The 26,619-nt window shown below is 38.8% G+C and overlaps 2 protein-coding genes across 4 annotated transcripts in view; one reads left to right on the forward strand and one right to left on the reverse strand.

Moving 5' to 3' along the window:
- The window catches only part of LOC133519016 (protein grainyhead), a 167,132-nt gene extending 156,669 nt beyond the window's left edge, over window positions 1-10,463 (forward strand). For 2 of the 3 annotated variants that reach the window (XM_061852866.1, XM_061852868.1), the window contains 7 exons: window positions 1,629-1,723; window positions 3,289-3,345; window positions 4,309-4,407; window positions 4,505-4,839; window positions 5,779-5,980; window positions 6,969-7,033; window positions 7,635-10,463. In XM_061852866.1, the coding sequence (XP_061708850.1) occupies window positions 1,629-1,723; window positions 3,289-3,345; window positions 4,309-4,407; window positions 4,505-4,839; window positions 5,779-5,980; window positions 6,969-7,033; window positions 7,635-7,776 (995 nt within the window). In that variant the 3' untranslated portion in view covers window positions 7,777-10,463. The remainder of the gene's footprint in view (window positions 1-1,628; window positions 1,724-3,288; window positions 3,346-4,308; window positions 4,408-4,504; window positions 4,840-5,778; window positions 5,981-6,968; window positions 7,034-7,634) is intronic. The other variant, XM_061852867.1, reaches the window with a different exon arrangement.
- Window positions 10,464-10,534: 71 nt separating this feature from the next.
- The window catches only part of LOC133519014 (uncharacterized), an 85,186-nt gene continuing 69,101 nt past the window's right edge, over window positions 10,535-26,619 (reverse strand). The window contains exons 15-21 of the mRNA XM_061852860.1: window positions 26,092-26,346; window positions 18,848-18,990; window positions 17,822-17,944; window positions 17,291-17,393; window positions 15,578-16,016; window positions 11,464-14,468; window positions 10,535-11,432 (exon numbers count right to left, since the gene is read on the reverse strand). Of these exons, the coding sequence (XP_061708844.1) occupies window positions 15,823-16,016; window positions 17,291-17,393; window positions 17,822-17,944; window positions 18,848-18,990; window positions 26,092-26,346 (818 nt within the window). The 3' untranslated portion in view covers window positions 10,535-11,432; window positions 11,464-14,468; window positions 15,578-15,822. The remainder of the gene's footprint in view (window positions 11,433-11,463; window positions 14,469-15,577; window positions 16,017-17,290; window positions 17,394-17,821; window positions 17,945-18,847; window positions 18,991-26,091; window positions 26,347-26,619) is intronic.

Below are 26,619 nucleotides of genomic sequence, written 5' to 3' on the forward strand. Positions count from 1 at the left end.
ATATGCATTTTGTTATGTTTTGCGTGCGCGTAAAAAAGACATAACCAATGTATATAATTGGATATTTAAGTACTTATATCTATTTTTGTCTGGCTTTTAATTTGTACAGGAGTAATAGTAGTGAAAATATGTTTTATTTGTTAATTTTTATTTCTCATTCCCTAAAACATACCAAAAATATGGCAGAAGCGTTTTGAGTGACAGCACAGAAGGCGTATTGTTCACAGCAGGACGTAAGCCAGACTCGTAAATTCGTTGGAGGCAGTTAAAACAATAAGGCCGTGTGAGGGCGGGCGGCGGTCGTCATAAACACGTCGGCACCGCCGAGCGGCGCCCGCACAAATCGCTGCCTCGCTGATAGGGCTGCGCCCACGCCGCATCAGCCACGCCGATTACTCACTAACCACCACCCCCGCGCCTGATAATGCATAACCCTAGACCAGGGCTGCCACTCATGCTGCATAAAGTCGACATGTCGACTTTAGCCACTCATGGATAGTTTGCCCTCGTTTAACCCAAAAAAAAAATTGTCGAATATGATATGTCATCCAATATTTTGATTGACTTGATACATGTTTTCTACAGTAAATATCCAATTGATAAAACAAACCTTATCTCACTCATAGTTTTCTTATTTCGATTTTAACAAAGTCTGAAAATATTATTGTAACCGCATTTAGGTGATTAGGTACCAAAATACATATTAGTAGCCCAATTCGAAGAATGAGATACGATAACGATAAGTTCTGGTTTAGATAAGTTCTCATTTAGATATCGTTTATATGTCGTATAATTGATAGAAGAAGCTCGATTCGGGCAACCAATGTCACTTTGACGTTAGAAATATCGTAGATAGATCTTAGTGGGATCACAGCGGAATCGAAATAAACGTCAATTGTGACATGTCGTTTAGTTATCAATCTTTTAAAGATCTTTCTAAGATCTTAAACTTGACTTAATCATTCTTCGAATCGGGACGTAGGTGTATCAACTACTTAAATATTAATCACATGCTCGAATAACACCTAAGTACTGCAGTATGTACCTAATGACGGTGACATGGTCTGCTAGTTAAAGTAGGTGCCTAAATCAGTTAATTTCTAAAATTCATTTAATTTATGTATACATAAATGACAGTGGCAATTAAACAGTTGCCGGATTTGCATTTCAAAATAACTATAATAATTGGATTAAGTAAAATGACATAAAATATATAACAGTTAATTCGATTGAATACTATATAGCCTTAGGACTCAAAATAATTAAGTGCAGATTGTGATATACACGCAGTACTTACCCGTCCTTACCATTTGCAAATTGGACTTGATTGAGAGTATAATAAAATCAAATGCGTACGAATACTTACGACGTCAAAACTCGTTATTCGTTCACACAAAGGATAATTGACGAGGCAATCAGAAGACTTCACCAATTTACATAAACCCTAGAAGAACAGTTGTCGAAACGTACGCAATCGTTGATAAATCGATGTTATCACGTCACGTGATTATTCACGCCCTGCTAATAAATTTCCGTCGGCGATGACGTATTGTGAGTTGATATCTTAATCGAAATCTGCGTCGTCATTACTGCGGGCCCGGATTGATAAATGCTTGTTTTTGTTGCAGACACGAAGAACAGCATCGGGCTGGCGGGCTGCATCGAGGAGGTGTCGCACAACGCCATCGCCATCTACTGGAATCCGCTCGAGAGTGCTGCTAAGGTATGTTACTTATACGACTTCCCTAAGATAAATAAGTTTTAGGCACTTAAAAAAAAATATATAAAGTATAGGATGGGACTGTGTTGGGACAATACATTTTGAGTATTCAGCAGTTCAAAATTACACATTGGCAATTTCTCGGGATGGCATAATAGTTAATTAGTTAATGTGTAAAATGTAAAATGAACAAGGAACGATCACTTAAAAACAACTTGCTCAAAATATTTAGAAACATTTAATAAAGAGTAAGTATTCGTATACTTACTTAATTCGCATTATGAAGCAGCTCATGATATTATTATACACTTATTACAGTGTAATTAAATAGAATTCTACAACCTTATTTGGTCGAATAACGACTAAATGAAGCAAAAAAAATCTGCAAGCGTCCGCCCGAGAACGCTGGCCGCCGCCGCTGGTCGCCGGGCGGCCATCGCACTCATTACATTATTGAATAATAAACCACGGTCTCCGTTTTTAATTGCATTTATAACATTTGTTGTAGGGGGACAAACGTGCCGATTTTTATGATATACAAAATTGATCTATGAAAACGGTGTGAATAAATTTAGCGTTTACGAATAGTGGTATTGTTTTGTGCATCGTTTCTTATCATAATTTTTATTATAAGATAGATCAAAACGGAACAACTAACCCCGCTATGGGGCTGGTTGTTCTGTTGCTTCAAATTTTAACTTATCTGTCAACAATTTTAATCTCCGTTCACACAGACTAAAAATGATGTGATTAAATTTTTTAACAAAAAAAAAAAACAAAGCAAAATATGCTTATGCTTGCGTTCCTATTCCCATCGGAACAACTTACCCCCGGCACATATAACCCAGCTCTCCCCTACTATCAACCTATAAGTGCATTCGTATAGTTCAATGTAGATAGTCCTACAGATAACGTACAGCGCTTATAATCATGTAAGAGGCTGCCGTGCCGTAAGATAGAATAGGTACCTACCTACTCAAGAAAAAAAGGCAATCTTCACTCAGATAAGCCATTTCAATAAAATACGTATGGTTTGAGAGATCATTGCGCTATGCCAATAAACTCATGTGTGCGCATTTTGTTTTTCTTGGTTTCTTTTATTGCCGTAAATTACTTAGTAGTCAGTTTCCAATATCCGTAATTATTTATTGTTGGGCGAAACCATACAGCGGATGCGAGTTGTTAGCGACAGATAATGTGCGTTCAGACAGTGATCGGTGGCGGTGGCGGCGAGGAAAAACGCAGGGGGTCATTTGCATAGACTGCGGTAATGAGCAACGTAGACCAGCCACCAGCACTGCCCTTAGCTACCTGCTACGCTATAATGACCCTAACGCCACACTGAATACTATCAACATCGCCAATATTTCATTGAAAAATTCTCAGTCGCTTTATATTTTTTATACAACTGCATTAGTGACGGGCGGTTCTCATGTCTTAGTCTGACACCCCTGGCGCCTGTTATTGCGGTCAGGATGTATGCTGTTTACATCGCCGGTGTTATCAGAGTAATGAGAATCTAACATCATTATAATCGGGCTGTTCTCATGATACTTTGTTTATTTCAGATCAACATTGCAGTACAGTGCCTCAGCACAGACTTTAGCAGCCAAAAGGGAGTCAAGGTACGTTTGTGACACTTGTCTATGATACTGATTACATACATGTTAGATGCATTTTTATTTCATCGGGTATTTAAAGTAATTGGTACGATACGTACGCAGGTAAGTACTATGCTTATCACATGTCCTGAAATTATTGGTAATTTTTGCGATATTACTTCTACTTATTCTAAAATATTTATAGCTATTTATACCCTACCTTTCAACCATTAACTTCAACATGCAGCTTATGAGTAACGTGTCGGTTGTTGTTTTTGGGTATAAGTACAGTGTAACTTTAATTGCTTAAGTACACGCGTTGGTAATTCAAAAGGTTGAAACTAATGTTATGATATCTACCCGTATAACTAAATCACAGCAATTCCATTTTAGATGAAATATGAAGTTTGCATTCTTTTTTCTCAGCATGGTTTTGAAATGATAAGTAATAAAACTAATAAAACAGTAGTCAGCCGTTCTAGCCGCTAGCGCAGGCCGCCCGGAACAGCCAGTCCGATTCGTGATTACCCTCCAGACCTTACGTTCACATCACAGGGAATCCCATATAATTGTGTTGTCTGATTACGTATTGGTGATATGAACGACGAGGTTACTGTTATATTGGTTGTCTACAAGAGAGTGCTCTGCTAGTGAGCCTAGGTAAGGCCCGCCGCGCCGCGGTGACGTGCGCTGACCTCGCGCCGCCGCAATTAAGACGTTTTAACGCGATTCGATTCAGACACGTGCATATTTTTCCTTATTCGTAAATTTGACGTAATTATCCCTTATGGTTTATTAAAACAATTTTTTGTTACAATACTCGCTGTGAGACACGAAGCGTGAAATTGCGTCAGACGAAAACTATTAGATAACCTTTCGAGCAGTTGAGACGTAGGTATTTGCGTTTTACGTTTCATACAGACGAGTGGATTAATTACTCACATAAATAGTTTGGTACTTATAATGAATTATAATATTTGGTTTCAGGGCCTACCGTTGCACATTCAAATTGACACGTTTGAAGACCCACGCGACACACAAGTGTATCACAGAGGATACTGCCAAATTAAAGTTTTTTGTGACAAGGTAAGATTAACTTTTGTGACAAGTTAAGGAGAACTTCTACTTAGTTCAACCTGCTACCCTAGATACTTGAATGTAACATACTTCATCTGGCTTATAGGGTGCGGAAAGAAAAACACGGGACGAAGAGAGAAGAGCAGCGAAAAGAAAAATGTCTGCTACGAATAGAAAGAAGCTGGACGAGATTTACCACCCAGTGACGGAGCGGAGCGAATTCTATACGATGGCTGATTTAGCGAAGCCGCCGGTGCTGTTCAGTCCAGCGGAGGACATCGACAAGTTAACGGGGATGGACATCCAAGGGTTCTACGGACACGACGAGTCTGCGCTGGCGGAGGCTCACCTAAAGGGCGCCTCGCCGTTCCTGCTACACGCCGCCAAGCCGCAGGCGCCTGCGCTCAAGTTCCACAACCACTTCCCGCCTGACGCGCCTGCGTAAGTATCTGCTCTACATACCTATACCCACTTACTGTCACTTTTCGCTTACCTACTGTTCCGAGGAATCCACTCGAACGAGACTTTAGCTCGTTTGTTTTTAGATCGCTAGCCGTTTTGATGGGAATGACTAATTTGGCAAATCTACCAACAGAAGATCATATACGACTGAGAAATACACCTAAATTGAAATAATCCCTGATAAATATATCTGAGTTATTAAACAGCTGACGTTTTGCATGTTAGGACTTAGCGTTTTCAATGCCCTGTCGTTGTGTTTGTTTTATGCGATCACGTTAAAAATGCCGCTGATATAACCTCTCGATACCTGCATAATAATGCAAATTTTCGACTTCTTACACTAGGTAAATTGATTACTCCATCGATCACGAAACATGATACTACAATACCCATGACGCAAGAATATACTTATGAATTCATTGTGATACCAAGTACACAAAGAGCTTATTAATCAAATCTATGTCAGATAAAGACCCATTTGTTTAAGCAAATGTCATATCGGTTATTAGTTAAAGTCAGCGCCAAATTATTGATATCTCAAATTACTAAGAATAAGAATAGTTAAAATTCCGTAATAATCAATATGGGTAGATAATGCTAGTCCTTCAGCCGACCGATTGCAGCACCAATTATGTTGGCAAATTGTTATGGCTAAATTGTAAAATGTTCGTTTGTAACGTTGTTCAGATTGTAAATTATTGTTGTAGCAGAAATATTTGTGTACCATTTTGCTTGACCTAGTACCATACAGCTTTAAATAGTTAATCTGATAAACATAAATTTAGGAAATATATGTACACATAGAAAGATAGTGTTATTTATTTTATTATCATGGACATGATATTTAGGATTGTAGCATAAATAAAAGTATCGTTATGGTCAGAAACAGAAATATAGAAGATATTTATGTATATTCAGGTACAGATCGGAGGTGGGCAGCCTCTCACCGTACGGTGACCGTAAGGACACGCTGGAGCTGGAGGGCGTGCTGGGCAAGCGCGCGCGCACCGGCACGCCGCCGCTCAGCGAGCGCGTCATGCTGTACGTGCGCCAGGACACCGACGACGTGTACACGCCGCTGCACGTCGCGCCCCCCACCACGCAGGGCCTGCTGCATGCGGTGAGTGCACTACTCTCCACTAGTGGTTCCTACATTCGAGGGAAAAACGATATACGTCCTCCTCCAATACGGCCATCGACTCTGTTAAACAACGCCGTGCTTTTTCAACCACATTTCTTTTTTTAGAAATCGATTACCTTAAAGTTGATTCCATTTTTCATAGGTATGAAATACGATTTTAGCTTACCCATATTTTTTTAGTTACAATAGGCAACTGAAATAATAAACGAGACGAGACGATGAAATAATATACGATAGCTGAATGATGCTGACACGGCTTAAAAATTTCAAGGTGCTATGGTTGTCCAACGTCAACGAATACCTGTTTGAGTTTGCACGCTTATTAGTTCAGTTGTTTTTCATTGTATTTTCTATGACTGATTGGCCGATTGCCGAATTTCAGTTATCCTTTATCTTAGAGAATATGGTTGAATAGCACGGCTAAAACGAAATTTAAGTACGTGGATTGTTTTTCCTTTTCGTTTTTGCACACGCTTGCCTTATTGGCTCGCCACGTTGACTAGGGCTCGTCAACGCGGCGGGCCGCGGGCCGTCGCTCGACGCGGCAGCACGAGAATAACCTTGGTGATGTCGGCTAACCGCAGAACGTGAGGGAGCGAGATCGACTTGGATGCTTTCTCGCTATCTCGACATTCGTTAACGTTACCAATATTCAAAATTGTAAACCAATGTAATCGAGACGCTTCGTCCGCGCCGCGGGCCACGGCTCCGCCCCTTGGGCGCGACGCCGTCGCTCGCGGCGTCGCTGTAACCGATGTGACGCTTCATAACCCCGTCTAATACAATACACACGTCATCATAACTGCATGTTGTAATTAACACCCGCGCGGCCGCACCGGATCACGTCGCCAGAACTCGCGCGAATCATTCTCGTTGTGAAACCACTCCACTGGTTCCGTCAGACGAGACGTCTCGGTTCAAAAAACAAAGGCCCGATTGTAATCGTTTGTTTTTTGCTTATTTTCAGATTGAGAATAAGTACAAAATTTCAAGTTCGGCAATTAATAATCTTTATCGAAAGAACAAGAAAGGGTAAGTGGTTTTCATTGGCCTTAGATAGTTGTCGTTGTGACGTGTCTCACACACCCGGCCGCCACGCGCTAGCATCGCTTGCCCCGGGCGCGCCACTAACTTGCAACGCTTCTTCAAATAATTATACCCCTAATTGAATCGTTTGATTAGAAAACAACCAAGGTCGCATTAAAATATACATTGACTTTGATTGTTTTCAAAATAACCGACGCAATTTATAAGCTGCACATAAATTGATTTCATGTACAATAATCATGTCCCTCAGCACAGACCTTGCCCCCAAACCTAATTTATACCTGATCGCAAAAATGGTGAGCACTTGGACTAAATTAATAAATTGAGCACTCTAACGACTTAATAGCATTAAGAACCCAACTAATTAAATTGTGGGTAAATTACGCAAAAATGGATTGATTCCTCCGATTGTTGAAACCTAATAACTTATTTTTGAATAGCCTTCATTAATGTATAAATCGATGCATGCATTTGCAATTGTTAATGAAACAAAATTCTTGTGTCATTTAGTGTTTGTCACATTCTTTAAGAATGAGTCGGAGTGCTGGCTTAGATTGTCAGTGTTTAACCAAAATATTATTTGCAGGATTACGGCCAAAATTGACGATGAAATGCTAGCTTACTACTGCAACGAGGACTTGTTCTTGCTGGAGGTGCGGCCGGCGGGCGCCGCCGACGACGAGCCGCTGTACGACATCACGTTCGTGGAGCTGCCGCTCGACCACTAGCCGCCGCCCGCCGGCGCAGAGACCTAACCGCGTGTCGACTATGCTCTGGACAGTGATTCCAACGGTCTCCGTCACAGTTACACTCGTTATGAGAAAAACTGATTTAACGTTTTCTCAAAGTGTCGATCTCACGTTGAAATTTACTTTTAAGCGATTCATCACCGTAGCTTCATTTTACTAAAACTTATTGTCACAAAAATATCATGGTGGTTGTCGTAGGACGGCATCCGTTTGTGGGACCGCATTGTAAATAACGACCACGCTAGAATTTATTATTGTTGCGGTACGACGTTGGCAGAGAAATTCTTATCTCTAATGCGAAGAAATTAGTTCATTCTGACTATATTAGGTATAAATGTGTAATTTGTAAATGACTATCTGTTGCTGATCAAAACGTGTGTGCCATTCACTCGGTTATCATACTAGCTGTATGTAGTTAACGTTTCAACAGGTACCTTTGAATCTTGCCATGATGATAAAGTAAGAAATTCTTGTCACAAAACATTATGTATTAGTAGATACTATATTATCTACTTGAAGTAAAAGCATGAAGTGCCTTTGTCATAATAATTAATGTAAGTGAGTTAAGTCAAATTAAATGCCATCCACTTTGTTAAGTTTTATAAGCGTAAGTTTGCTTTATTAGCTCGCTCAATTCACTCATTTAGTAATGGTGACTCTAGCTATAGGAATCGATAGATTGTTCGTCATTACTTTCATCGTTCACTATCATATTGTAAATTACGTCCTTATTTATTTTTGTAACACATGAATGTAACCTATTCCCTTTCACAATTTCTCGTAAAATACAACGAAAAATTGTAATGACTTTATTCGAACCAATGTTGCAGTACTGAATTTGCCATTATCATTCACATTCAAAAAAGTGCCGCTAGTAATTTCAAAAAGGAAAGGATATGTACTTAGTCATTGTAACATAGTCACAAAGGACGAGTCCGTTTGAAATGCAATTTCATTATCATCTGTGGGATTGGTTTATGTATAATTTAAGGTATTATTGATAATAGATTTTGTTATTATAAACGAATTTCGATACTTAGGTTATCGGGCCATGACAACAATTTAGATTAAGAAAAAATGTATGCTGTGTCCAAGACTTTACTATGTACCTATTTACGGTATTTTACCGAGCCATTTTATAAATGATATCCAAAGTTATCCCTTGAATTTATTGATTATGGTTTTTTAATATAATTTGCAGCGATTTTCATATTTGGATTATAGACAAAGCGAAGCAAATTATATGTAGACATCCATACATGTAATGTACTCATCAATGAATAATGTATTGAATTACGCCTTACATGCAAGCGACTGGCCATTTCGTTACAACGTAAGCCATCGCATTACATAGTAGCTATTTACGAGTGGCATAGCCTAACCAACATACAAATGATTAATACGTTCCCAGTCCAGAACTATGTACTTTTTAGTATTGTAAATGAAACCACTTTGAAATGACCCACAAGAAAATACTGAATTAATGGATGCAATGAGTTACATTCTTATTAAATACTGCTAAGCAAAAAAAAATTAATAGACTAATGAAAAAAATGGTTTGGAAACTGCGATCGTGTTAATATTAAAGTGATGGATGACGCTGAAATCATATTATGTATTAAGTTTGTCCACCGATTATATTCAAAATTTAGAACCAGGTTCTGTGTCCTAAAAGGATCAGTCTTGGACATGCCCAAGAGTTTTTAAGAGAAGTGCCTAGTGCGGACGGTTCGATTAACTGCCATATTATGACATAATTTAGAATACTTAAAGATGTTAGTTATAGATTTTTAAATATAATTCGTTTTATTGTCCCAAGAATTGCAGATAGACATCGAATTTTAATTAAGATAATGTTATTGATATTTGTCTATTACTTTACTTCTATCTCGTTTCTTCCATGTTATTGCGATAGGGTTGTGACTCCTCTGGTCCATCGCGTAACACTTATATCTGCATTTCATATTAGATTTGAAGATATGTACCTATGTAAAAGACACTCGTTAATGTTTATCCACTACTTACATAAAGAAGATCGAAGTATCTCGATTCATTATAAATTTTATATGGTTACGCGTATTGCTCAAAGTCTGCGCTCGAGTGGGGCGGACTATAACGACATTGTTATTATACCTACTTATACGTATTCACGTAATGTTTATTTATGTTCTTATTATTTTAATCGTGCAGCTTTAATATTTACTTACATTGATGTTAGATCGTGATTCTGAATCTCGTCATAAGTCACAAACGTCAGTAGCAATAAATACGTGAAGCAGTTAGTAGTTAAATGGGCTCGCGCGGCGCGACGCCGGCCGCCGCGGCCGCCGGAGTTGTGCAATGTCGGGTCAGTGGTCGGGTCGTCGGGTCGTCGGTCGTCGGTAGTCGGTTGTCGGTTGTCGGTCAGCCGGAGTCGGGTCGGGCCCGAGTCGCGGCGAGCCGCGGCCACCCGCGTCGCCGGCGAGAGAGTTTAGTCACACTAGTTAAACACACCCCGAAAGTGTTAGCACATTTTCGTTATAAAATTCTACTGTACTTAAGATTAAATTGAATAGATGTTACGTTATTCTTTTATATGAATATTTGTAAGTTGTCATAAAATATTATTAATATAATTATTTTTATCAAAGTTTATAATCTAAATAAAAATGTTTTTCTTCAAAACATTAAGTTTGTTTGATTTGTCACATTGGTGTGCCGCAGAGATAAAGCGAAAGCTATGAAGACAAAGAGAGCATATTGGAACCATCAACATTTAATGGAGCCTTAAAGTTAACAATAAGTAGGTAGGTAAATATCAGAATTTTTCATACAAAGCACAGGGTATTTAAGTATTACATAGATCACGAAAGCATTGAGACGAAGATCTAGTTCAATTTAGAGATAGATTAAGAACGTTCCCTTAGTACTAGGTATAACTTAGCATAAGTAATAGGTACTCCATTTTGTTCACCGTCTTATTCATTTTTTGTTTTGGACTTAAGAATACAATTTATTTTTAATTTAATTACTGTTCAACGCGAATATGTATCTAAATATGCTGCCTATTTTATTAATTATAAATTAGGTCCTTATTTAGTAAAACTACTGCCAAATTTAACACATGAATAACAGTTTGCTGAAAATATACATAACGCACTGAAAACATCTTAACTCAGAATTTATTTCAACATGACATTATGTATTACTGGCGTGATGATTATAATCCATATGTTAGCATCGTATATATTTGATAGCGACTCACTGTAAATACGTACCTTTTTCTAACTGGAACATCGAAAGCAAGCTAAAGATAGTCGGAAAATATCTAATTTGAAGATCAGTCAAATACTTACATACATGTTCAACTATTTATTACCCAGACATCGTTAATTTTGTAAAAAATTCAATATAGTATTTTGCATGAACGTGATATATATACCCAATCTAGCTAAAATTATTAATTAGAGGCAAAGATAATTCATTGTAATAAAGAGGTAAAGTCTAAGAAAAAAACGCGCCCCTTACTTTGACATCCAAAACAGATGGCGCTGTACTGCGCCATATGATTTTCGGTCACGAAATTGTCAAACGTCAACTTTTGACAATCAGACTTGCCGCAAAATGTATAAAGCTGAACAGCGCCATCTAGTTACCTGTCAAAGTCGAAGCACGACATTATCTTACAATTAGATTTTACGCATTTTACTCAATCAATGTCGAAGTAACATAAATAATACGAACCCCCTTCCTTAAAATTCAACTATTGCAGCGAATATGCCACAAAATTTACGATGTCGGTTTACTACTCACAAATTTTATAATGCTGCTTTAATTCATAACTATCTAGAGACGGATCGGACAAAAGCTATTAGGTACTTGTATAATCTAGGTTTTATTATAAGCATTTTTGGCAAACCTAATAGGCACTTAGTGGGGAAAATGAAATCTATGATGTTATTAACAAATCAACGACCCACGGGCGTCACAGTTTTGCAGTGTCTAAGAAAGCTAATGAGCTTAATAACATTACCATTACCAGTGGCGGGGCAAGACCATAATTTTATGTGGGCAAGGTACATTTAGCGAGGCCCTCTGGTGGCGCAAGAAATGACGAACATTTTTACGTTGCGTCCGAGATATACTTATTTGAGGCGCGAGGCCCCTCGGACCGCCTACGGGTGGCCCACGTCGCTCACGCCTAACGCCGCTTTTGACTATTACGAGCCCTTATACACAGCGATCGGTAAACTTTTAGAAAAAAGAGCCAATTGCACTAAATCTATTACTAGATAGGTATCATGACTTTTAACGAGCAGTTTCGCCTTTTTTGTTAACTAGTAATGCCACACACAGCTCGAGAACTGTTGTTTTTCAACCCCCATCGTACGCAAACCCATTCGATTATCGATTAGGTACGTTATTGATTTGTTTTCATGCAAGTAAATTGTAGTTTATGTCAATTAAAATTTTAGACAAACAACTATATCCGATTTTGACGTTTGTTCCGACTTGAGAATCTTTCAGGATTTATTTAACTCATTTAATGACTTCCTTGGCTTATGTACATATATTACTATATTACATACCAATATACAATTTGGCTATCTTTTTACTTCTCTTTAACTAGACTAGTTATTCTTGACTTATGATTAACATTAATTACCTTGTAATTAAAAAGAAGATTTCTTAAAATATTCACATATACATAAACAATAATAATTACCTACCTTACTAATTACAATATTTTTAACAACAAATAAATGGTTATCATATGTTTTCGGACTATCAATAATTATTGATCCTTGAGTAAGGCTAGTAAATATGGGAAACATTTTTAATAAAAACACATTTAATTGGAACCCTAAATGGAAATATGAATTGGGTTAGAAACGAATCAATCGTTATAAATGGACCTTATGAGGTTATGCCAGTAAATCGGCCGAATTTATTTAACGGATAAAAGAAAGGTACCTAACGCCACTATAGATTATTTCTTTCGGAACATTAGTTACATCAAATACTTAGCATTATGAAATGCGTTTTCTCCACAAACATCCTACTATTATTATAGATCTATCTAACCGCCACCGACGCGCGACATCTCTTTACACTGAACGTTTTACATCGACAATATTCACATATGCAAAATAGAGATCACTAAGCTTACCTAATACGTACATTACGTATAAATTACTTCAGCTCTATATAGCAATCACAATAATATTTGTATGGAGGTCTATGTTGCTTTACTGTATAACAAGTAGGTAGTTTATATTATAATATAGGGCGGGTTATAACTATCACTTTTCTATACCTTAGGTATTGTGCGACAATATGCACTTGACGAGTACCCAGAAATTGTCTGTCGAAGGATTGATCTTTTAATATTAACTCTTTCAGTGCGCAGTTTTACTACAAACACTACGTAACCTCGCAGAGGTGTTTTTCGGCTATGTGGCGAAACGTATTAGTAGCGGACTGACACAATGTCTGTGTCATGCCGTGTATATGTTGGGCAATGGTGATACAAGATATTTTTATCTATATATCAATATTGCCGATACCAACATAGCGGATTGCACAATACATATTTGAGTTTTGAGTCACTCGTTTCTAACATCCATCGAGTATAGGTACTTGAGAGGTAATAAGCAAAGCAATACGAGGTTACGTATGGAGGGTAGCTAGAGCCGCCACATGTGTTTTGTTCCAAAGCATACACAAATGGAATGAAATAAAATTATAGATAGGTAATTCGGTCCATGTATGCCGGCTTTCGTAAGTCTACCCCTTGTTACAAATTCCCTATATTTGGCAACGACTGACAATAAGCTTCCGTTTAATATCCTCGGTTGCAGTTTACGTCGAGGTCTGCATTAAAAGGCAAATTATGAAAGAAAGTGTACGTACTATTCTTTTTTTCACAAACATATTTTGGGTTATTTCTACGCAGAATCACGGGGACTATAAAATAAGAAAAAAGAATAGAGTACCCAAAAATTTAGTCCGTTTTGGCACTTGGCACTTGACACACTGGATGAGGTGTGAGCGGGATTTCGCTATGCTACGTGCATAAAGTTGTCTCGTCCAAACATCGGAGCGACGTGCGAATGCATTCAGTGTGATACGCGCCTTTGTGACGCAATTTTCGTATATACATTTTATATGAACCGTCGCAAAACTGGCTCATAAATATTGTGTGAGAAACTGGGCACACTTAATACTTTTTTACAATCTTTTATTTAACTTGCAATGTATGTATGTAGGTTTGTTCAAGTCAAATCGTGCAAATGAAAATTTTGATAAATAAACTTATTTTAATCACTAATAGTCGTAATTATGAGAAGAAATAACCCAAAGTTTGTTAAATAATAAAAAATGGTACCTACACATTTTTCTGAAAACTCCCAAATATCTCGTATGTACCATGCAAGTGCTACGATTTAAATTTGTATCTTGAACCGTTCCCCATCGGAGCAGTTCATGAGTGATTGCTATTGGATGAGCGGGGAGCTCTGGCTGTCGCTGAAGTCGAGCGTGTAGTACATGTCGGTGGTGTCGAGCGCGGGCGGCGCGGGCGCGGGCGCGCGCTTGTCGTGCAGCCAGTGCGGCGCCGGCGCCGGCGCGCGCGCCAGCCGCGACAGCAGCCGCGAGTACGTCTTGTTCACGCGGCAGTGGCATGCTGTCACCTGGAATGATCATATTTTAATTAAGGTCTTGTTGGGTCGTTTATTTTGCTCAGGGCGAGAGGAACTTCTCTTACCCAAACCCAAAGATACATTGATTGAGTAAGATACGTAAAATCTAAAACAATTTCGTGCTAGGTAAACGAGATGGCGGTGTTCAGCTCCATACATTTTTCGGCAACTCTGATTATCAAAAGTTGACGTTTGACAATTCAGTGACCGAAAAACATATGGCACAGTACAGCGCCATCTGTTTTGGATGTCAAACTAAGGGGCACGTTTTTTTCTTAGACTTTACCTCTATATTACAATCAATTATCTTTGCCCAAGCGTTTCTCCTGCCCAATCTAACCTTACTGAAAATGTTTCTATTTAACAATTTTTAGTAAGCAGGTAGGTAGGTATCGAAATTGAAGTAAATATGGCAGTACAGCGCCATCTATTTCATTTCAACTATGAAACAATGATCGGTGATTTTAAATCTCTTACAAATAATTCTGAACTCTTGGATTTAACGGAATTAAACAAGGTTATAATCTTTCAGCAACGCTATCCTACGCTAGCTGAGCTTCGTTTTACGATAAGGTTTTAGTTACTATATACTTCTACTTCCTTCCATGTTTTTGAGTGGGCAAAAGGCAGCTCTTGAGTTGAGGAGGAAACTACATAAAAGATCCCCATGAATCGAAAATTCGTAGACGCGTGGCGTTATATTTTGGTCATGCGCACTGAAAGAATTAACCCCTAATATCATAGAGATCACCGGCGATGTATACGTTGTGCAGGCGGTCGTGGTACAGGCCGAGCGGCATGCACCTCGCGCCTGTAGCTGCAGGTATAATGAGTACTGACCACGACTCCCACGATGGCGATGGCGGCGCCGAGCGTGCCGGCGGCGATGTATACGTTGTGCAGGAGGTCGTGGTACAGGCCGAGCGGCATGCAACTCGCGCCTGTAGCTGCAGTTATAGTGAGTACTGACCACGACTCCCACGATGGCGATGGCGGCGCCGAGTGTGCCGGCGGCGTTGTATACGTTGTGCAGGCGGTCGTGGTACAGGCCGAGCGGCATGCACCTCGCGCCTGCAGCTGCAGGTTTAGTGAGTACTGACCACGACTCCCACGATGGCGATGGCGGCGCCTAGCGTGCCGGCGGCGATGTATACGTTGTGCAGGCGGTCGTGGTACAGGCCGAGCGGCATGCACCTCGCGCCTGTAGCTGCAGGTTTAGTGAGTACTGACCACGACTCCCACGATGGCGATGGCGGCGCCTAGCGTGCCGGCGGCGATGTATACGTTGTGCAGGCGGTCGTGGTACAGGCCGAGCGGCATGCACCTCGCGCCTGTAGCTGCAGGTTTAGTGAGTACTGACCACGACTCCCACGATGGCGATGGCGGCGCCTAGCGTGCCGGCGGCGATGTATACGTTGTGCAGGCGGTCGTGGTACAGGCCGAGCGGCATGCGCACCTCGCGCACCGCGCCACCGCCGTCGCTGCGGGACTCCGAGCTGATAACCTCGCCGCGGACCACTGATTCCAGGATGAAGTCCTCTGAAAATTATATAAGATCACCAACTCAGCCTAAATATATCCAATTCTGTCGTGTAACCTCCCCCTGCAATCACCACAAGGAAACGTCTGTTGCTAGTGCTACCGTCATGCAAGTTTCCTGTGATCTTTTACCAAACGCAGCGATTGTAACCAGAGTGTAATGCTTAAATTGCACGTCACGTTTAAAACTTATATTTTAAACCTATTCAATATCAGGGTTGGTCCCATAGTAAAAGTTGCTCAGTATGATCTATTCACTCCGTAAATTATTGCAGGTGACTAAATAAACATTCTGTATATGTATTATTTAAAAAAATCCTTTTCGATTTGAAATTGAAAATTGCTAATAATCACTAAATGTGCATAGTTTGCAATTTTTAAGCTACTTAGTTCGAAGTTGTTGTTATTATCCCAAAAAAAATCTTATTATATTTCCATTTTTATATAAAATTATAAGTACCTAGCACATCATTTTGCTGAGAACATTCCTAAGAATATTCTTGAGTGTAAAGATATTTTTTCTCTACGTATTAAGTTTAAAATATTGTTTCGAGGCCAGGTAATATCAATAAAACCTACAAACGAAATTTATTAGAGCAAAAAAAAAACATTTCCTCCAATAAATGCACAAAGAAGGTGCCGAGAACATTCCCGAAACATTATCGGGAATTTCTTGAGAGTGAAGAGAAAGTTGCCCATGATTTTTAATGGGATGAACTCGCCCGTAGGGTCCGAAAACAATGTCCGACATCAGAAAAAACTCTATGGGAGAGACTGTAATATGAGTGAAAATCCACAAGCCAAGATACGCTACTACACAAACTTGTAGAAATAATATCAAGATTACTCTGTAGTGGAAAAGCGTCGAGGATTTTTCGATGAGAAACTGTGGAAAAAGCTTCATATATATTACGTTTTTAATACATTCTGATTAATAAATTGCTTAACGCTTTATTATTCGGATTGTTGGTATCTCCTGCAAAGTAGTATTTTCGTAAAAAAATCATTAAAATGTTGATTATTTCCATATTCTGTTTTTGGTCTTAAACTTTTTGACGGTAGTGTATGTACTTTCTTTTCTCAGAAATTTCCGTTTCGGAGAACGTTCCCGAGATCTTTCTCGCTATGTACTCTCGTTCGCGAATGTTCTCAAGAAATCTCTACTACCCACTAGACTATAGATAGATGAATGTGCGCATAAGGCGACGTACTACTCGATAAGTTTTAGCAAAATATGCCAATATGGTTGAGGCATGTAATTATCTAACTAATACCTTCGCATAGTTTGCCGGTATATCCTGGTCGACAGGAGCAGTAGAAGGAGTCAATGCCGCTCCAGCAGGTGCCGCCGTGCGCGCACGGATTATTGTCGCACGCCTGTAACACCAACATAATCATTATTAACCTATAATCATACGCATGTCTTAAGACGTCATAGTAGGCTAGTCAATCCGCCTACCTATGAAATGGTACAGTGGAAAGTTCTGATAGATTCAGGTAAATGGTGATTGATTATAGGGTCTACCCTGACCTAGGCCGGGTCGTTTTGGCAGCCAGGTGGCACTTATCACTGACATAGCTGATTAGAATATTAAAATAACAGTTGCTTTTGTGTCTCAGTAACGCTGCTAGTGAGCACAGGTCTAGCTGCCAGGTGTGCTTCATACCAATTTAACAGGGAGACTCATCTCGTCACCAACGTAGCCGTAGGGGCACTCGCAGGAGTAGCTGGTTCCGCGATCCGCACGGTAGCACTGCGCAGAGCACGGTTTGGTAAGCACAGGTCTGCCTGCAAGGATTGTTACCGATTTGACAGGCAGGTGGCACTCGTCGCCGACGTAGCCGTGAGGGCACTCGCAAGTGTAGCTATTGCCGCGGTCCACGCAGTAGCGCTGCTCAGAGCACGGGTTTGGCGAGCACAAATCGACCTGAAATGTTAAATAAGGTATATTTTAGATACTGGTAAATAAGGTATATTTTAGAATAAGCTACCAAAATTGGAATTATCTATTCCAATCAAGTGTAAACATATTCTCTTAATTTATAAGTGATATGTTGTTTTTCGAGGCGAAGCGCTATTTCTTTGTGGATTTATTCATTAGCGTCAAAAGAAACCATTTGACTCGACAAACCGACACATCTAAATGCACATCGCCCATCACCATCTTTTCACAGAAGCCGACATGTGGTAGCCATAAGGTTATTAACGGCATCTGTGACTCACTTATATCAAATATATGTAATAATTAGGTTATTCTAGTGCACAAACAAGTTAAAAAGTAAATCGCAATATGTTCTTTTCCCACTATTTTCCAGTAGATAAGTACCGTATACCGTATCTTATGCTGGCAGTTGTTGAAGGTCCACGTCCAGGTCTCGCCAGCGTCGGATTTAGGGGAGGGCAACCGGGGCTACTGCCCCGGGCCTCCACAAAAGAGGGGCCCCCCACAATAGAGAATTCGGTAAATTTACCATTTTATTTGGAAAAATGTTGGGGCCAGGGGGCCTCCACTCCTTTATTGCCCGAGGCCTCCAGACCTCTAAATCCGGCATTGGGTCTCGCAATACTCGCACTCGTTATAGAGCGGTACCCGTGTACCCAGTACGCAGGTGTTGCCGGTGCAGCCGCTGCCGCAAACACACATGAAGCCCCCGTCGCGGTCGGTGCAGGTGTCACCCGTGTACCTAGTACCGTGAGCAGGTGTGAGTGTTGCCGGTGAAGCCGCGGTCGCAAGCGCACGCGAAGTTCCCGACGCGGTCGGTGCGGGTACTGCCGTTCGCGCACGGATACTCGCACTCATACATCAGCACCCGTGTACCCAGTACAGTACCTTGAGTTGGCAGGTGTTTCCGGTGAAACCGCGGCCGCAGGCGCACGCGAAGCCACCGACGCGGTCGGTGCAGGTGCCGCCGTTCGCGCACGGCGACGACTCGCACTCGTTGTATTCCATCTCACAGTGCTCACCAGTGTACCCTGTTTAAAAGCAAAGGCTGCAATTTACGATAAACTATCCATGCCTGAAAACGAACAACCCTGTGTACTTTACATTTATGTATAAATTGGCTGCCTATGATAATAATTATGGTATAATCAAATATGCAATGTATCGGTGAGTAGGTTTGTAATTTGACTTTTTGCTGGTAAGTTCTAGGTATCTAACTTTCATCGAAGTTTACAGTTTAACGAAACCTTTAATTTGTGAAACGGGAAAACGTATTCAAGTAACCGAAAACCTTTCAACAAACTCACTCATAATGTTATTTATTGACCTAAATTAGCAACATTAAAGTAAAATATGTTAATCTAAAACACAAACGACATAAATGCAAAGCAAAAGAAATTTCTCATTCCGGCAAACAAGCCACAAAGGGCCCCTTAACACGCCTATGGAAATAAAGATTACGCAATGACATTCGACGCGGGGCTGCGCCAAACATCTCAGTCGTAAGTCGTTTTTCAAGGCTCGGTTTTGCATGAAACTCTCATATAATAAATACATAAAATAAATTGAGCAGAAGAATATCATCGCGAATTCAGATTAGGAATAATGCCGTATTAGGGTAAGTGCTACTCGGATCTTTAATATAGTTATCTACATAATGTCCTCTTTAGCTTATGAAAAAAATCAGCGCTTACAGCTTATTACCCAAGACAGTGAAGATAAAAAATCGATGGATGCATGTTGGCTCCTAAAATGTGCAACTTTTATTAAAAGTCTTTTAAACCGAAGATCGCGGGTTCGAACCCGGCTCTTAGCAATGAATTTAATGGCACTTGATATTGATCAATCACTTTTCGGTGAAGGAAAATATCGTGAGGAAACCAGATTAAACCCAATAAGGCCTAGTTTCCCCTCTAGGTTGGAAGATCAGATGGAAACCGATTTCGTAAAAACCAGTGCTTGTGCCATTTCGGAGCGGACCTCAAGTTTCCCAAGTGAACCACGACAAAATTCCGGGGCAATGCTAGAAAAGATAACGATTAGTCACAATGAATAATCCACTCCACCCCCCATATCGTCTCGGAATTGAGGCTCATTTACACGGCGCGCGAACTCGCATGCAATTGTAGTTACAATGCGGACTTAATAGGTCACATCCAGTTCAGTCGACAAATACGGCAATGTAATCAAACTCGTATGCGAGTTCTCGCACCGTCTGCATGAACCCTTATGAAGCACTTACAAAGACTTGCGGTTGCCAACGCCACAAGTAGAAGCTCTTATACTTGAAAAATACTACGCCGTGAACCAATCAGTTGCTCTGCTAACTTTTAACGCTATTATGGCCCATTTGTACCTATAAAGCGGAATGTCGGGTGACATTTGTCATTTACATGAGTATAGGAGGCGAATTTTAATTGTAATAACCGGTTATTAATTTGATCTGGATTTATTTTCATTTCTTCAACCAGAAACGTCACTTTTGACGCTAACAGATCATATCCAGTACCAAATACAGTTCAAGTTCATTACCTGTTATTACAATCAGAATACGCCTTTTGATCATAAACATAGTCGCAACTGAATTGAGCGGATAATCAGACTCGAGGTCACCACACAACAGTGCTCCCTTATTAATTTAGTTTACACTAGTTAATACGAAATTAGCGAGTGAGTGCTATTGTGTGGTAATGGTAACCTCGAGTATGCTTATTATAGTTTCATACATTTCGGTTGATCAAGAGGCCGATTCTGATTTAACTATTTGTTTTGATCTTGTTGTGGTACTACTTTGACGATCAGTCACGCTGATTGGTGCGCGCGAAATCGACTGCGTCTGAAGAGTCGTATCATTAGGCATCTCGCTCGTACTTATTGTCGCGCGAGAGATGCACTACTAGTCGTACCAGGGTCGTATAATTACAAAATCAAAACTTTAACAAATCGTCTAATCAGTATCAAACTCCATATGCCGATTATGTTATCAAGTTTTTAACTTGTTCATTATGAAAATAGTTATTTACGATACAAGTGCGAAAAATAGGAAATTAGTAACGAGTGGCGATAATTTAAATCGACACGAGCTGCGAATTACCTATTCGCACATGTATCGTACAACGTTTTACAGTACATATGACCCTTTAAATTTTAGACATAGTTACATAATGTGCTAATTTACGCACTAGTGCGGAAAAGTAGCACCATATGTACTGTAAATAAATATTTCATCACACTTGCTCGTAAACGGTGTTATTGTATGCCAGCATATTGATATGCCCACGGGCGGTAATAGATTTATTTTATTTCATTATGCCCATGGGGATATATTTTAATGATGTCACTAATTCATATGAACCAAGTAGAGTTTTACTTTTAAAATATTGACGTTTATAATTTTTTTTAAATATTTAATTTGGTTAATTTAACAGCCGTTAAAATATTTTTTACACAAGACTTAAATCGACCGGGATATAAACGAGGTTATCGATTTAAGTCTAGTGAAACTAACCGTGAATTATTCAAAACTGTTATTTTTTACATAATTTTCAACCGTGGCTGAATGCCGGATGGATCTGTGTCTTCGATGCCTATGGCGGACGAATGTTTGAAATGTCACCGTATTTAAGAATTATTTCGCTTAAAAGAGCATACCTGTGTTATCATGTAGCGGCCCTTCCACGAAATGTTTACAGTATTTTTTTTTATTAAGAGCCCTTATAACAAATATTATTTCTTGTAAGTTTCAGCTTCCTATCTCTGTTATTTTCTGAGATATGATTTTTTAAAACATTTTATAAATAATAAAAAATATCCCACAATGGCTAATGCGATTTACGTAAACTTTTGGTACGGTAACCTCTATATAGATACTGATATATTCTTTAAATAATATTTTATTTTTATTTAATAAATCATGGATAAATGTAGGAATTCAAACTTAATTTTTTTTTTTGCTTTCTAGAAGAGTGACACCAACAATTCTTCGTTACGTTATTGCTTATATAATGGTCTACAATATATATTATTTCAAAATAATCCAGTTTGTACTTCATACTAGAAAATAGAAAAATAAACATATATACTTATACCAGATAATTTAGTCGCAAAAGAGATTTTGCACATTTATTGCATTTTGATTATCTATACAGAGATTACGGTACCAAAATTTTACGCAAATCGCATTAGCCAGTGTGGGATTTTTTTTTAATTATTTATAAAAAGTTTTAAAAATTATATCTTAGAAAATAACACAGATAGGAAACTGAAACTTACAGGAAATAATACTTGTCATGAGGGCTCTTAATAAAAAAAATACTGTAAGCATTTCGTGGAAGGGCCGCTTTTCCATGAAAACACGGCTACGCTCTTTAGTTTTTTACTCACAAGCGGGCTGAATTAACACTTATTCGTAAATTCTTACACAATGTACTATTAAGAAAGCGAAACCTGGAACAAAGCGAAATTTCAATGCGAAAATTTGTGTGAATCATGTTAAAGTGTAATACTATTACTTATTCAACTACCTATTATTGTGCACAAAGAAGGAATAAATTGCTGACCTGACTGACAGATAGGACTGTCTGATAGGAGTTTCTTTTTAATTAGGATAGCGTCTAAAACTTCAGCGTTAGATACGAGTGAAGTCCATGAGATACGACGGAGATTTCCGTTCTACTTTACGATAGCGTAATTAAAAGCAACTTAAGCGGAAGGGTTCTACCAAAGTGATAAAAATAAATCTCTACAGTTTAATGAACCAAACCTTTTTTTAATCTATTTGGACGATACTGAACCAACAGCTGAATGAATATGAATATTGAAATATTGGTTGTTCTTTATTTATTACTATGTGATCTGATCTTAGATGAGTTTTGTCCGAGGGAGTATCTAAAATATGCATCTCAATGAAACAAGTTTCGGTTGCTTTCTTCTGAAAGACAATATTGCCCTGGGGATTGTATGTTTGCCCCGGCACTATGTACCTATATTCTCTCTTCCATTCGGGAAAACAAGTCCCTTGATTAATTCACCCCGATATATTTCAAGCATAGGCCATAAAGCATTCGGTTTCTTAAGACCCTTAATGAAATTAGGTAAACGAGTATTGATGCGATAAAACGTCAAAAAATGATTTGCCCGTTTTTGAAGAAAATATTTTGTTCTCGTGATTACGGCTCCACGTGCCGTTTCGTGAAAAATGTTCGATGAAAGGAAACAAATTTTCATAAAACTTGATTTGATTGATTAATTCTTTTCTCGATCCATTAGTGTGACGTTTTTTAATAAACGTTGGTTTAAAAAAATATATGACAGACAATTTCCTTAAAAGTATTATGTAGGCGAACGCATCAATTAGTTTTATCACATTTTTTAACTACATCATTTTAGGCACAATATATGCATTAGTTGGAAATACTACACGTAAGTAAATTATTGTGTTAAATTCGCTAAACTTTCCGTACATATGTTGTAGGTACCCATTTTTGTCTTAATATTTAAAGTTCGCGTTATACATTAATGTTTCCGTCGTACGTGCTGAGCGTGCTTTCTTGTAAACGTCAAAGGGACAATTTTATGAAGTATATAGGTATTCAGCGGCGGTATCATGGTCGCATTTTTATCACTTTTCATGTCATGCGTCACTTTCGCACTTACATACTTGTTAGAACGTGACAGGCATAATGACATGATAAAACACCGACCATCTTAGCCCTACAGTTATTATATTATGCTACGAGCCCCGATGCGTATGTTCTCGTCTAGTCAGACCATTTTTAGAGATTCTTCCGTTTGTACAAAAATAATGTTTTATTTTAAAAATCACTGTTGTTTAATACTAATAAAAATGTAGTTTAAATTTATATGGAAATATTCTACAATAACTAAACCCAAATGACGGGCGGTCTGGCCTAGTGGGTGATCCTGCCTGTGAAGCCGATGGTCGAGTGGTAAGGCCATTTATTTGTGTGATGAACACAAATAATTGTTCCTGACTCATGGGTGTTTTCTATGTGTTTAAGTATTTATAAATATGTACTTATAGGTATATTATATTATCGTTGTCTAAGTACCCACAACACAAGCCTTAAAGAGCTTACTGTGGGACTTAGTCAATATGTGTAATATGGACATATAATATTTATTTATTTGAATAAGAAATACTATTTCTACTGAAATAAAATAAAAAATGCGATTTTTTATTTTTTCTCGGGTAGGAATATAACGATGTAGAAAGGGCTATTACTAAGGAAAGCAACACGGCTCTGGCAATATACTGTTAATTTTGCTTCGAGCTCATGCATGTAGAAGTGATGTAGGAGAGGACAACGTGATTTGGACAACGTTTTTTATTAAGTAAATATTTTCTACAATAAATTAAGTATCATGCAACTTTATTATACGATCAAAATAAACTAGATTAAAATATGGTATTATGGTTCCTATTACTGAGTCTTTTGATCTACCTACATGTGTAAAACTTACATATAAGAATAAACCAAATATTTGGGTATAACTAGACGAACTGCATCGGGGCTCGTATGGGAATTATGCAGTTTTAGAGAGAAGCGAATTGCACTTATAATAAATAAATGGAATTACCTACCTATACACATGTTGAAAATAAGATCTATGGTCTATGTGATAGAAAAGGTCTTTGTTCAAAAAAATAATGAGGTCGTTCTCCAGCAAGCGTGGCAAGGCGGTTAGGCATCACATCAAGTGACGACCGAGACCGCACGGACGGACAGGAGCGGGCAACCTTCCAAGTTCCAACTGATCTTCAAATAAATCACTCCCACAATTTCGCTCGCCCGATATTCGCAAACACGATTAACCATTATTAAATCGACTAACTTCAAAACGATTTATTACATTAACGACCCCTAAAACACAAACACAAGCGCGTGATAGAGATAAGGTCAATAGACATTAAATTAAGTATTATTCGTATTGTGTGAGAATTAGTGATCGGTTAGCGGTAATACATTTGCATACGTATGAATTTATTGTAGTAAATTCTCAGACGGGGTAAAAATGAAGAACCTACGTATAAGCAGTTAGGTGCATGGATCATATTTAGATTTTTGCACCTCATAGATTTAAATTTAGATATGTACCCAGACTTTATTATTTATTTATTGTGTACATAAACAATTTCAGCTAAAATATAGTAGGTAGCTAAATGTAAAGCCTAACAAGATTTCATTTGGCCTTCGCCATATTGCGGATTTTCAGTCGTACTCGTATTTTGTAAAGAAGCTCTTTATTTTTCAAAAACTCTTTATTCCCAAAGATGCAAGAAAAATATTCTAAAACAATAAAATATTGACATCAAACAACGACGAAGGAAATATTGCGCAGCATTTCAATTAACAATATTTTGAAATTGGTAGTTGACAAAACCGGTACTGACGTTTTATTTGACTACCTATACATATTATTGCCACATTGAAACTGTTTAAAGCAACACTATTTTTCCCTCTAGCACGTAATAGAGCAGTGCACTAGGTTTTACAAATTTACCTACGGTTTCTATAATCTTAAAAATACTCATAATGACCATAGCCACAAAAGTTCACGGCGACTTTATCAATGAATTCAGTTATAATTTCTCCATGTAATTTTGCAGATCACTGTACATATGTATTTCAGAAGTTTGCTCAGTCTTTTTATATTATATACCTACTAAAACGCGTTTTCTAAAATGTACACAACTACATACAAGACGGGCTTTACTTTACACAATTAGTCGCTAGTCTATTGAACTTAAGTAGTTTGTTTACAGTCAGATCAACGTCTAAGTACTTAGTTTATTTGATCACGTTTTCCCGACATGTCATCACTCTCCTACCTTTTATAAAAAAAGCATACAAGTATAATGGTACACAGGAGAAAGTCAACAACGACAGGTGCATTTGAATGCCGGCGTGACTGATTATTCCAGACTTTTATTTATATATGTGTACTTTACGAAGCAACTGGGAAAGCGCTATAAAAAAGAGGAAACGTCTCGACTAACTCGTGCCTCTCAATATTGATGTGTGTACCTACATCTGCTCTATGCAAATATCGCTGACGCTGTTTGCGCAAGCGAAACCAGTATGAAAGAAAACGCACTGTTAAATAATTACCTGGCAAGCAAAAACATCGGTACTCATGCCCCTCAGCGTCGATGTCTGTCTGTTCTATGCAGATGCCGTTGACGCAGGGCTTGTCGGCGCAGGCGCCGCCCACCGTGGGTAGCTCGCAGTGCGCACCCGTCCAGCCGTCCGCGCATGCGCAGTGGAACGTCGTCGACCCGTTCATCGCCAGACTCATGCACGACCCTCCGTTCAGACAAGGCTCCGAGTAGCACGGATCCTTTTCGCACTTTCTACCCGTAAAACCTACGTAAAAAGGAAACGTTTAGAGCTAATGCATAAAACATTCCCCACGCTGAGGCAAAGGCATGAATGTTTGTGAATGCTTCCCTTAATTTACCTTCCCTTCATCTCACCTTTGAGAATCATTGAAGCTTTATTTCTTTAGGTGCAATTATATGAGTATTTATTGGCACACACAGAAATACGAGTAAACGGTAGTCGCAGACACTTTGGCCGATATCTGTTTGTTATTAAAATACCTAAATCATAAGCTATATATAAATATTTATGAATACA

Source organism: Cydia pomonella, chromosome 6 (genome assembly GCF_033807575.1).
Source record: "Cydia pomonella isolate Wapato2018A chromosome 6, ilCydPomo1, whole genome shotgun sequence".
Classification (NCBI taxonomy): Eukaryota; Metazoa; Arthropoda; class Insecta; order Lepidoptera; family Tortricidae; genus Cydia; species Cydia pomonella.